Here is a 13,784-nt window from a genome sequence, read left to right as displayed (position 1 = left end):
CAAAGCCCCATATTTGCACATCTGCTCATCTGGAAGCCACATTGAGTTGTTTCATGCTGTGATGCAACCAGGGGCTTGGCTACAGTGCACTGGCTAATTCTGTTTCAGGTCTCTGTTGAATCTATTATCCTGTCAGAGCGTAGCTGGGGAGCAATGACTTCATACCTTCCTGACGGCCAGTCGTGGAGGGGTATTTATGTATTTTATATTACCGAAATTAGTGTCAAGGCAAAGAGGGATTGCTCTATAAGCAACATGCCTCTTTGCACAAAATGACTAATTCAACACATTCAGCAGAATCAAACACACACAGAGACGTTTATCTATAAACACACAAATACTAATTAAATGGATTAACTTTGCCAAGCGTGAATCTTTGTAGAAAGTGTGTGTGTGTACATGCACATGTGTGCTTGTGTGTGAATAAGGTTTTCAGTTGAGGGGACTTGAATCTACTTGCATACTGACTGTGGTTGTGTTCCTTGCTTGTTTGTTTGTAAGAATTACATTTTTATGTTACATTTTATGCAGTTAGAAGCTATGGTTGAGGTTGGTGTACTTGCAGTAAGCTATTTTTAAAAAAAGTATTGCTTTGGCGTAATTTATCAATACTGGCGATTCCTGAATAGAAAGCAAACTATTGATAGACTGGTTTACTGTAAATCATGAAAAACTAATGTGCACATGTGGAAATACAATTTTTCCATGAGAAAAAGGCAGGAAAACCTCAAGTTCTGCAAAATGTAATGAAAGTGTAATGAGCTCAAAGAAAAAGTCGAAACTAATTTCCGGAGCTGAAAACTCAGGAAGTGTTTCAAATTAAACCCCAGTACAGGTTATTCGCTTCCTAGTTTGTCTTAGAAAATGTTCGTTAACTGGGGACTAATCCTAATCAAATGCTGTCAAACCATCTATGGTTTGTTTACTCTCAGTAAAACTTCTCACATTAGAGCTACAGTACTGTCCTGTGTCTCATTATATTAGCCTTCTCACACCTCATTCTTTCATTCATGCCAATGCAAAGAGTGCCAGCTGAGCTCCTGTTATGAGCACAGCTTATCTGGTGCTTATCTTGCATTTTGTCATGGAACGGGGAAAGTAGGACCCAAACAAGGGACTCTTGGATGCAGACAGTGAGTGTATTTACAGTGCAGTAAATAATAACATGACAGTCAATCCCATGCGCGTTCCCCATGTGCGTTCCCCAGTGTCCGTGCTCTGTGTCTCTGCTCCCTTTGTGCTTCCATACAACGTGCTCGCTGCCCTCTTGTCTTTGCAATCCTCTTGTAGAAATCACAGAGGCAGCCGTTAGAAAGCCCACAATTATGATAGACTCACCCTTTCGACTGACTTACTGGGAAACTGACGGGAAGTCTTGCAACGATCCAGCATCCACGGGAAGCTCAGCCACTCTTCTAAGTAGCTCCCCCAGACGAGGCTGATCAGCAGCAGGTGTGTGCCATCATCCTCCTCGGGTGTGGCCAGCCTGGCGGGGACACACTCACCAGGCCTGACGGTGCCTGTAAACCGGCCATCCGGATACACACACACACACACACATATAAACGCCTATGCACACACACACACACAAACATGGAAAAGAGGGACACAAGCACCACACATAAACAGCCCAAGACAAACCCATAAAAAAAAACAGTCCACAAACGCTCATGAACCCTGGGTCACCAGATCCAGGTCCATGACACATTTCTTTGAGTTACGCTTTTACAAGTTTTGATAAGCCTTTATTTCCACCTAAAATCTAAATGAAGACACCCGTCTGTTTTTTTAGAAGTGAAATTAAAGAATGAAAATCTGTGAAAATGTTTTCTGGAAAATTTACAGACTACAGGATTCGACTTGACAAGTGAGACGTCTGACAGCAGTGTACCACACGGAAGAGAGGAAACTAAGTAACTTAGAGTTGTCCATAAAAATGTATCAGATAACAGTCTGTTTTTTGATAATATTGCTTACACATGGTCCTGTAATTTTTTTCTTTCTTCTTTTTAAGACAGAAAAAAAGTTACTAGAGATCTTCCCAGTCACCAAATTTTTCTCGATTAACCTCCTCTTGGGACTTTTTGAGCTCTTTGTCACTTTTCTTGTGGAAACACAAACCATGTAAATGTTTTTTTCTCCTTTCCAGTCTGCTTAACTTGTTGGTTTTTTGACAGTTTTTTATGTTTAATTCATGTCAAACTTTTTCATAAGTTTACTATGTGGTTTTCAGGTCAGCCAGTGTCAAGAGTTACTTCCTCATTTGTTGTTTTCAATGCCCTCATTCCCAGGGCTCCTCATTATCTCACAGCTGCACAGGTTTTTTTTCAATGACTCATTTATTTTAGTTTGTTGAGATGGTATAGTTTTGTTTCGGTTCATCGCCTTGTGTTAGAGTCATGTAGACTCTTGCTCTGTTTGAAATTTTTATGATAAAGATGCACAACCCTGAACAATTAAATTTTTTATTTTTGACATTTTATATCTGGATTAAATTAATCTATGTTTTTAATGATTATCTACTTATTGAATAACTCACTGCTCTTTTAATGTTTTTGGCAGGGTGGTTGTATATGAATGCTGTCCAGGTTATATGAAACTCGAGGGTACGAAAGGATGCACTGCAGGTAGGTGGATGGCTCAACAGATTCACTCAAAATCAACTAAAAACTACAATATATTCAATATGAATATTTCCTCTGGTTTCTCACAACTCTCAACCTTACCACCAGTGGCTCCCATTGACCATGTGTATGGTACACTGGGCTTTGTCAAGGCTACAACCACACAGCGATATGCTGAAGTCTCTAAACTGAGAAAAGAAATTGAGGGAAAAGGTGCCTTCACCTTGTTTGCACCTAGCAATGATGCCTGGGATGACCTGGACCCTGTGAGTAAACCTGTGTTTAAAACCTTAGAGAGAAATGCATTTACAATAATGTCTGCTCAAACACAGTTATATTTTGATGAAACTAACACTGTGATTTTTAAAGGCTCAACGATCTGCACTAGAGAACAATGTGAACATTGAACTCTACAACGCTCTGCATTACCACATGGTAAACCACCGTGTCCTCACCAAAGACATGAAGAATGGCATGACTGTCAGTTCCATGTACAATGAAGAGGGACTGCACTTCAACCACTACCCAAATGGGGTCAGTTTATGAACGGTGTAGACAAGCGCAATGCTGCATGATTATTACAATTATATCTATAAGAGTCAATTAAGCCATTGATTGTTTGATCTTCATAAAATATTTACTTCCTAAGGTTGTTACAGTGAACTGTGTCAGGATTCTCAATGCCAACCAGCTGGCCACAAATGGTGTGGTGCATGTCATCGATCGGGTAATCAAGGCCGTGGGGAACACCATCAAGGATCACTTGGAGCTCAATGAAGACCTTTCCTCTTTTAGTGTATGAAACTATTCTCAAAAAAGTTTACAGTTGTACAGTTCACCATTAACAAACAGTAACTTTTATCCAACTCATTATAGCATCTGATTCTTAGAAAAATGTTTACGTCGTGTCTTGTTCCCCAGGCTATCGCATTAGCTTCCAATGTGATGGACAAGCTGGGTGAGCCTGGCCAATACACTTTGTTTGCTCCAACTAATGACGCCTTTGACAAAATGAACCCAGACTACTTGGAGAATATCATGGAAGACCCAGCTGTTGTTAAAGGTACAGTAAAAATGTGATGCCTTAATGAGAGCATAAAGTACAACCTTAACATTTTCACATTGTTCCTGTGGCCTGGTAAATATGCTAAAAAAAAAAAGGGCCACTACTACTATGAGCTACTATGAGCTACTATGAGCTACTATGAGCTACTATGAGCGTGTGCGGCAGCTTCACACAGCTCATAGTAGGCCCGCAGACAAATTGATATGAAGTGGACTTTGAACTTTGAACTTGTTTTTGAATTGACAAATCCAAAAACCACACAAAAAACAGCTTATCTGCTTATTTGCTGAGTCATGAATACAGGCATGAAGTCAGTGACAGGTTTCTTCTTGGAATAAAATACAATACAAATTTTGCTTCTGTTTCTAATGCATTGCTTTTGCAGGCTAAATTTGTTGGCTTAGCTTGATAGTCGGGCTCAGCTGTGGCATAAATACATGCCTAAATGTGAATAATGAGCACAGAGAACATTGATGTTTCATTCATCTGCATACCTGCAATTCCTGAATAACACATCACAGCACAGGCTTCACATAATAATTAGATACTTTAGGTGTGTAATTTGAGTTGCAAATGTTCAACTATGTTCAACTTGTGTTTATGTTTTTTTAATTACTCAATTAAATGTAATTAATTTTGCCTCTTTCACACTTTGACCAACCTTGTCAGCCCTGGTGAACTACCACCTGTTAAAGAGTGTCCAGTGTGCAGAAGCAATCATGGTAGGATCCATGTATGAGACTGCAGAAGGCAGCAGCATAGAGATTGGCTGTGACGGTGACAGTCTGACTGTGAACGGCATCAAGATGGTCCTGAAGAAGGACATTGTAGCGACCAATGGCGTCATCCACCTGATAGACCAGATGCTGATCCCAGACTCAGGTACAAACACATTTTGAAGTTGTTTAAATCGTTTGGCGTCTTCCTTTTAATGGGTCACAGGCATATCTTTTTTGTATTGTTCATGACAGCCAAGGAAGTGAAATCGTTACTGGAAACCTCCAAGAGCACTTTCAGCAGCAAGTTGTCTGAACTGGGCTTAGCTGAATCCCTGGGTCCAAAGACAGAGTACACCCTCCTAGCTCCTTTCAACAGTGCCTTCACTAGTGAGTTGAAACATGTTCTTATCTATAGAAAAGTAGCACTTTTTTGTGGTTATAATATTTTGTCTTTTACAAACCAAAAATATTATAATGTATGCCACACTTTTAAATTGCAAGGCATTTTGCCTTATTTGATCAGGATCTAAAACTATCCATCTTATTTAAATCTCTGACATTTCTCTCTGTCAGGTGAAGTGATGTCAATGGACACAAACACGCTGAGACTCATTTTGGAAAACCACATCTTGAAGACAAAAATGAAACTGAGTGAGCTTTACAACGAACAGACGCTGGAAACAATCGCTGGAAAACTGCTACGAGTCTTCATTTACCGCACTGTGAGAATTCTGTGTGTGTGTGTGTGTGTGTGTGTGTGTGTGTGTGTGTGTATTGTTACATTAACCAAGTGAAATCTGAAAGAAAAAGAGAGAAACCACAGAAAGTAGTAACTTAGTCTGATTTATGTGAGCCTTACCAAGTGTGTGGTATATTGTTGCTGTCTTTAAAAATCTGTAAACATCTAATTACTTCAGCTTTTGGCAGATGAAGTGTGTTTCTGCTCCACTAGATAGCATATTAGAGTCAGCTGGGTTTAATTTTTCCACAGAAACATTGTCTTATTGTGATTGATGACAATCAAAAAAAAAGAAAGGCATACAGCCCTCCTCCACACAAGCAAATAGTTACCAGATTTGTACAGTGAATTTTAAACCTGTGGCTTAACTTTATGAATGCTCCTTTTTTGACAGGCTGTGTGCATAGAAAACACATGTATGGTGCGTGGCAGTAAGGAGGGGAGCAATGGGATGCTCCATTCTGTGAGGTCTCTTATCAAACCACCTGAGAAAACTATCTATGAGCTCCTGATTGCTGACGGACGTTTCAAGTAAGAGCAAAGTATCATTCTAAAATACTTGTTGCGGAAAATGATTTCTCTTTGAGTCAAGTGAGATTTTTATCACCAGTAGTGGGGATGGAAACAGTGATCGCACATTGCTTGTGTGCGTAATAAAACATCTTTTTCTGATGCTGTTGATGATTCACTTTCAGCAGAACATTTCTCACTGTGTAATTAAAGGCACCAGTAAAGGTTGGTGATGAAGAACTGAGGAAAACAAATCTGTGACTCAGTGGGACCACACGAGCATGCAAATCTCATTCAAACCCTCTGCCTGAACTTCCCTGCTAACACTATAATCCTCCCGGCTTAAAAGAGAAACCTTTTTTTATTTGTTCTGATATTCATTGTGTTATTGCAGTTAGAACCATTTTGCTTGTGGAAATACACAAATATAGAATATAAATTTCTTTCTGTCTGAACCACAACACTAAGGCTGTGGTAAAAATATACTTCCAGTGGATCATTAAAATCACCTGATTTCCACTAACCGATTATTGTAAACACTTAAACTGTACATTGCTCTTAAATGTTGTGCCTATTTTATTCCTGCATCCCTGATTTTCTTCTTTTCTTTCTGTTATTTGAATGAATGTAGGAAATTCCTGTCGTTAATGGAAACAGCAGGTCTGTATGATCTGTTAAAGCAGGAAGGCTCTTACACCGTCTTTGCACCAACGGACGATGCCTTTGTCGACCTCAGCAAGGAAGACATGGCTCTGCTCAAAAGTGAGTACCCCACTGCAGTGAGCACATATGCACTTATCTTTTGAAAAACCCAGCAATGCTGTCAATGTATCTTCATCTAATAGGGAACTATTTGATGCAGAAATGAGAAAAAAACATTGTTTAACATTGTGCAAAATATGAATTATAATCCCTTCATATTGACACCGACAGGTGATCTAACTGTTCTGAGAAACATCCTGCTGTACCACTTCAGTAATGGGACCTTCATCAATGGAGGATTAGAGGGAGGAGTTACCAATCTGCTCAAAACCTTCCAGGGCAAGAACCTGCAAGTTAAATCTGTATGTCATCTTTTAGAGGTTTTTTTTTTTTTTTTTTTAATAAAAAAGCCAGCAACGAGTTTCTAAATCCTTCTAGGAATGTCATAGAGCGTTAATTTCAGATGTATCAGCTAATGAAACTCATGAAATCACTCTTAGATTAATGTTTAAAATTCAGCCCACGGGCAGAAAAACTTTTCAAACTCAGCTCAAAGTGTGATTTGCCTCAGTTTTGCATGTTGGACAATTGTAGGATATTAGTAACGTTAATAAATGGAATTCCCAGCTCTCACACTGCATTCTTCTTAAATGACTTAAATATTCTTAAATTTGTGTGAAGGTAACGTTTAATTGTGTTTGGTTTTACCAGGTAGACAGCTCTATCCATGTCAACTCTGTGGATGTGCCACACAGTGACTTAATGGCAACAAATGGTGTGATCCATATTGTGAAGAATGTTCTTTATCCAGGGGGTAAGAACGTGTGCTGTGTGTTCACCTGTATGCCTGGTTGCATTCTGCTTGTTTGATATATATTAAATGTGACGTGTATTACTTACAGACCTTCCAGTGGGCCGTCAGGACCTCCTGATCCTCCTGAGGAAGCTGATTAAGTACATTCAGATAAAGGTAGTGAAGGGGAAACCCTGTCTGTGTATTTGTGTAGAGGTTTTACTGGTTGACTTTTGAAGCTTTCATTCTGTTATGCTTTTTGTTTTTTAGTTTGTCTCTGGATTTTCTTACACTGAGATCCCACTCACCTTCATCAGTAAGTTCCCATAATATCACTATCACTGTATTATGTTTAGATATTTTTGCCTGAGCAGGAACCTAAAACTAATTTTATTACTTTCTCAGAAAGGACTATCACAACAACTACTCATTTTGTTGAAGGTAAGACCTAACTACACAAAGGACTTGAGTATGCACTTATTTGATTTACAATCTGCAGTGATCACAAATAACAGACATTCCTTTAAAACAAATGCATATTCTTTGCTCAACAATACAAATATGCATAAAGTGAAATCTGTCTTGCAATGACATTAATAATTCATGTCTTATAGGAGGTTTCTCAGAGAAGTAAGTACGTACCAGTTAAAAGTCTGGACACTCTTACTTGTATATTAGACAGGGATTGTAGGTCTTAAGACATATTATTTGTTGTTATATTTGTATGTTTTTTAATCAAACAAATGAATATAAGAAGGAAAAATCAGTCTTTGCTTGGATCTTTTGTGGTAATACTTATGTAGAGGCCATTGTTTTGCTGGGTGGGTTCAGAAAACAAAGGGTTTTTCAGATCTCAAGGGGATTTTCATTTTTATCTTTTAAGAAACCATGTTCATAAGATTTAAGGGCTACAATAACTAAATCTAAAAATACAACTTTACAGTGATTATACAATTGATGTGCGATTACTCATCTGAGTAGAGAATCCTAACTATTCCTCATACTAAGCTACGTAAGCTAAATACTTTATCATTCTTGAAGTATTTATAAAATCACATACTGAATTTCACCAGAGAAACATACACACACACATACACACATATGAAGAGAGAGAGAGTATGCATAGTATGCAAACGGCTACCATACAGCCATCATAATTCATTATACAATGAGAACAGGACAAATCAACAATTGACAATGACTAATTAATATTATATTAAAATCTGTAACATAATGTATTGTTTGGAGTTTAGTCTGTTACTGTTACTATTTTTACCATTTCTTCTTGGAGCAACTGTAACCCACATAATTTCCTTAGGGATTAATAAAGTATTTTGATTCTGATTGTCTCAGGATGACCTGCCATTATCCAATGACACATCTGCTTACCTGCATCTTTTGCGCATTTCTCCTCCTCTTCTTTTCTCTTTTTTCTAAACTGAGCACCTGATGGCTTTGAACTTTTCTTGTCCATCTTGGTTTTAATTTTGCACTGCAGTATGAACACCCATCCCTCAACCCGAGGATCACCACAACATAACCTAATAAACCTACACCTTAGTTCACTTTGTCTAGGGTGTATTTCTGCCATTTTGCACAACCCAGGATTCAAATCATGAATACATATGTGCTTGGACTGAAAACATTATGAATGAAATGTGGTCTACTTGGAAGCAGCAGGTCTCCCTCCCCTTTCGACGTGTTGTGTGTGAGACTTTAAACCATCAAACTATAAAATATAAATTTTAAATTGTTATTGATCCCTTTATCCCTAGTGTATAGTTTTTTTCTTACTCTTCTTATATTTATTGTTTGTTTACTTGCACTGCTGTAACTGGAGCCTCGTCGTCTCGTCTCTCTATATACTGTACTATCAGGCGCACTGAGGGCTCTCGCACTCACGTCTCGCATACAGAAATTCGAAAAAACATCGGCGCAAATAATAAGTCTGTATCATAATGTCTGGTGTTTTCATGTTTGTTGGTTTGTTTTTATTTCATTTTATTTTGCGAGCTGGTTATTAGATGCTGCTCCAGCCAGCCAGAGAATCCCCCCGCCGCCCCGCCCTGTCCTCCCTGTGCCGCAAGCAGCAGGCGCACCTCGCAAACGGAGGGCGCCCTTACTCCCAGCAAATGGGCGATAGAAAACCGATCGGTGCCTATGCCATTCCCAATATGCGCTGGCATGACGTCGGGGCAGCATGAGTACGAGCAATTTTTTTTTTTTTTTTGCCTGATCCGCCGCCCCGGGCAACCGCCCGTGTCGCCTGTATCAAAACCCTCTACTGACATGATCTTGGCTCTGATTACTAAAAAGGGCACTTATCAAGCAACCTCAGGCCAAAGAGCAGCCTTCTGATAAAAATGGAAATCTATCACCTTTCAGCTGGCTCTTGTACATATACTGCTCTCTCTCCTTCTCTCTCAAAAGATTCATCCACACACACCACCACACCACACACACACACATCACACACACACACACACACACACACACACACACACACTAATCACACAGATATTTTTGGCAAACGTTTCTTGGGGAAGGTTCTGGGGTTAGATGGGGATATTTTGTCAGATGCTCACATCTCATTTATTATAATTTAAACCAGTAGTTTTTAAAGCAGAAAGACTCTAAACCAACTAAAGAAAAAAGTGAAAAATTCTCATACAGACCTGATTATTTCTCAAAGTGTGTAAGTGCAGGACTGATTAAGGCCTCCTTTTTTTCAGTGCTGCAATCACTTACCATGCTCATGCCATCTTCTTGGTTTGAATGCGTGTTCTTATCTGCTTGGAAAACTACACATAATGTGCCTTCAGACTCCTCCATAATAAAGAATTTGAGGGAGTTACACCCTTATTCCCTACATTCTTGACCGATGCTGAAATTACCTTTCCCTCTCTACAGTTCCTGAGTCAACAGTGATCCGCAATGTTACCCGGGTTATTTCAGTGGAACCATCTATCACTACCGTAAAAAGAGTTATCGGAGGGGACCCTTCACTTTTCGAAGACATCAAAACGAACTTTTCAATTACTACCAAGATCATCAAAGGGGACCCTACACTTACCGAAGTCACCAGAGTCATAGAACGGGACTCTGCAGCTTCCAAAGTCACCAGAGTCATAGAACGGGACTCTGCAGCTTCCAAAGTCACAGGCCAAGGAGACCTAAAGTAGTCAGTATCAAAGGCTACAGACAGCACCAGCATGAACGGTTAATCCAAAGTCACCAGGGTCATCAAAGGGAACCCTACACAGACCAAAGTCACCAGGGTCATTGAAGGAAACCCTACACAGACCAAAGTCACCAGGGTCATTGAAGGAACCCTACACAGACCAAAGTCACCAGGGTCATTGAAGGAAACCCTACACAGACCAAAGTCACCAGGGTCATTGAAGGAAACCCTACACAGACCAAAGTCACCAGGGTCATTGAGGGACAGCCTTCTATTACTAAAGTTACAAGAGTTATTGATGGTAATTTTCATAAAAAATGCTTATATCATTCATTTTCCATCATAGATGATCAAATTTGAAGCTAACAAAGTTTTTGGAACAGATTTGATGATGTTGCCTTGAATCACAGGTGCTAGTGTTGGTGGAGATGGCAGCACAGGTGAGTTTCCTTTGCATGTTTACTGATTTGAATACTGTAGTAGCATTAATCTTAGAGCGTTCATGCACCTTCTAACAGATCTGCATGATGATATTAGCCACTGTGTGTCACTCTCTTTTAATGCAGATTTAATTTCACCTTTAATCATTTTTGTGTGGTGATCAGCTACTAAGTCAGATACTGTTTTCCTGGTTTGCACCATTCTTTGTCTTGAGTTGATCCTTTTGTGAATGCCTCATCTTCAGTAACTACTCTCTCTTCCTCTATGGTGTATACTGCATTTCTTAAGAATAATGATGACCAGAAGAAGAGAGAAGGGATTGTAAAGCACATGCATTGACTTGGCTCTTTTGAGCACAGTTGTTCAGCCATGGTCTTCATCAATTTTTTTTTATTGTAAGGCCTGAAGTTTGGATTTTGACTGCCGGTAGAATGAAACCAAGGATGTGGATCGTTTACATCCAGTCCTTCTCTGGCTGGCTAAGTGGCAGTCAAAGCCACCATTGCTGCTTGAACCTGTCATCTCAGTTTCTCAGATTTGTGAAAGCATCTACGACTGCTGTGTTCGACGGGGTGAACAATGGCAGACTCAAATCCTGACAGAGATCACAGGAACTGGGCTGCAAGGTTCTACAGGTGTAGTGGTGGAAGGAAATGTGATCCTTCAACAGACTAATCAACATAATCAACAAACTAAACAGACAGGGAGGTGTTGTTTGATGAAGGTTTAGATGGCTGGATCATAATTTGAGTTTGGAATTAGAGATAAAACATACAAGCAAAACACTAAAGGAGAGAGGAGTTAGCAATTAACTCAGCAGTGAGGCTCATGACTGAGGTACCCAAAAGACGGACAAGTGTTGATTGGAGCAAGATTTACCCAAAAATGAATTAGTCCTCATTTCGGACTGGATACATCAAACTGCTCTTTATTGTTTTTGTGTTTGTTTGTGTCCGGGACAGCCAGATATGTACTGCTCGGAAAGCCCTGTTTAACAGCCTGGTTCATGGGATTGCACAGAATATGACGACAATCTTTGGCAAGCATGCATTAACATAGGTTCATTTTTGCAATCCATCTGCTGGATAGACATCCAATTCCATCCTAGTATAGATGTTGTTGTTTCTTAGGGGAGGTTGCACATCCTCTATGTTGTGGCATGTATGTGTGAGAATTGTGCAGTGTGCAAATTATATTATTATATTATCAGACCATTGGGCCATTGTCTTTTGGGTACAATAGCAGGTGATCTTTCAGCTGCTTTTCTGGTGTCTTGCAGCTTATTTCTTGGGCTAATGGTACTGTGCGTCTGTGTGCAATTTGTGTATGTTCATAAGCTTACCCATGTGTGCTTGACTCTGTGTTGGTGGTGGCGGAGGAGGTACAGTATTTTATGGGGTGTATGTGCCTGTCAGTCTGTCCATTTGTCAGTCAGTACTTGTACAGTTGCTAAGTCGTTAAATGACTTTCAACACCCTTCTCCGCTGCCGGTCTGAAGGTGGAGCCAGACACACCACGGCGAACGAGCCTCAGATCATTGAGGGTAATGTGTCCTCCCATAAACACTTTATACCAAATAGGTTTATTTCAAATGTTTAATTTCCTTAAAATGATCATGATTATAAATCTATATTCAGTGCAAGTGGATACCTCAAGGTAGGAAAGTAATCATGAAGCTTTTTTAAAAACTGATTTGACTCAGAACATGATTTCGGATTTTAGATGTAATGATTTTGTTTCAAACGTTCAGGCCCAGACTTTTCCAGGATCACTACAATCCACGGAGACCCAAGTCTGATCGATGAGGAGTCTGAGAGAATTAGCAGAATCATTAAAGGTAAGTGCTTTGACTTTAATTTTGTGACATACTTGTCTGTATATCTCTAATATACAAACTAACCATATTATCTCTTAAATTTGCAGAAGGAGGTAGATTTGCTGCTGCCAGGAAAGCTCCAGGTAACAGTATAATTACTTGCTGATGCATTCACAGCCTTTATCTTCTTAATACATTTTGTTCGCTCTGCTTCGTCTTTTTCAGCTGGAATGAAGAGGCGGGCAAGGCTGGTCAGGCGTCACCATAAGCCAAGGGAGTGAATCTTGCAGAAAGATAAACGCTTAGGGCTCACCACAAGGATTGTATGCATCTCCAGCGCTCCTGGTCGAGCAGTGGTGGATTGAAAAACCGCAGATTGAGATTAAATTAATTTAGCCATTTCTTAATCCAAAGAACCATTAAGTTTGTTTGTTACTCCATCTGAGGCACAGTTCGTGTAATAGCCATACGATTAAACTCTTTATTTCCCTAATTTTGGTGTGTAAGGAATAGTGATTTTTAATGTGGGGGCAAAATAGGGTGAAAGGTGAGGTATATTGTACAAGAATTGTTGTTTGTTTGTTTTTTCGATATCACTTTGCAAACAGATTAGTACAAAAGAGTTTTGTATTCTTTTGGTTTGTTGTTTTTTGTCATATGGTGCTCTGTTTTAAATAGTGTTTTGCTACCGGTAGATCTTCTACTGTACCTCTGTAAATTATGGCATGATCATTTTAAAATGCCACGATGGGGTTTTTTCTATCATGACGGCGATAGATCGACAGATGTTTCATACTTTTGATCGGGAACTTGACTCGTGTATGTCTATACACAATCAGACTTTACAATCCTATGTTTGTACCTTACAAACAACTGACCAATAAATGTGTGAATACAATGCAGATTATGACTAAAGAAATTCCTTTCATCTACTTTTCCATTATCTAACATGGCTATTCTGTCTGTAGAGCTACATCGTGTATATGAATATACTGAAAGTAAAGTGTTGGTGAAAAAAACCCCAAAAAAGCATAAAGCAATCAAAAGGTTTTCAAGAGTATTGACACTAAATCAGATGAGCAATCACTTCCTCAGACAGATGTCTATAAACCTAAGTTTAATTTTCATAAGAGTCCATAGACCTGAAATCAAATGTAAAACTGAATAACGTTTTTACTATTTTTTTAAATGGT

The 13,784-nt window shown here is 39.3% G+C and overlaps 1 protein-coding gene across 1 annotated transcript in view; it reads left to right on the top strand.

Annotated features, from left to right (window-relative positions):
- Positions 1-13,493, top strand: part of postna (periostin, osteoblast specific factor a) — an 18,466-nt gene extending 4,973 nt beyond the window's left edge. The window contains 23 exon segments of the mRNA XM_042223347.1: positions 2,563-2,627; positions 2,733-2,890; positions 2,994-3,158; positions 3,274-3,420; positions 3,546-3,687; positions 4,360-4,572; positions 4,662-4,796; positions 4,983-5,131; positions 5,543-5,679; positions 6,290-6,420; positions 6,592-6,722; positions 7,072-7,174; positions 7,263-7,330; positions 7,424-7,469; positions 7,559-7,594; positions 10,064-10,308; positions 10,384-10,480; positions 10,483-10,635; positions 10,745-10,774; positions 12,274-12,318; positions 12,526-12,612; positions 12,699-12,734; positions 12,817-13,493. Coding sequence (XP_042079281.1) covers positions 2,563-2,627; positions 2,733-2,890; positions 2,994-3,158; positions 3,274-3,420; positions 3,546-3,687; positions 4,360-4,572; positions 4,662-4,796; positions 4,983-5,131; positions 5,543-5,679; positions 6,290-6,420; positions 6,592-6,722; positions 7,072-7,174; positions 7,263-7,330; positions 7,424-7,469; positions 7,559-7,594; positions 10,064-10,308; positions 10,384-10,480; positions 10,483-10,635; positions 10,745-10,774; positions 12,274-12,318; positions 12,526-12,612; positions 12,699-12,734; positions 12,817-12,872 — 2,575 coding nt within the window. The 3' untranslated portion in view covers positions 12,873-13,493.
- The last annotated feature ends 291 nt before the right edge of the window (positions 13,494-13,784 follow it).

This window comes from Haplochromis burtoni, unplaced genomic scaffold (assembly GCF_018398535.1).
Source record: "Haplochromis burtoni strain Fernald_Lab_line unplaced genomic scaffold, NCSU_Asbu1 Contig_109, whole genome shotgun sequence".
NCBI lineage: Eukaryota > Metazoa > Chordata > Actinopteri > Cichliformes > Cichlidae > Haplochromis > Haplochromis burtoni.
This window is presented reverse-complemented; position numbering and strand designations above follow the sequence as displayed.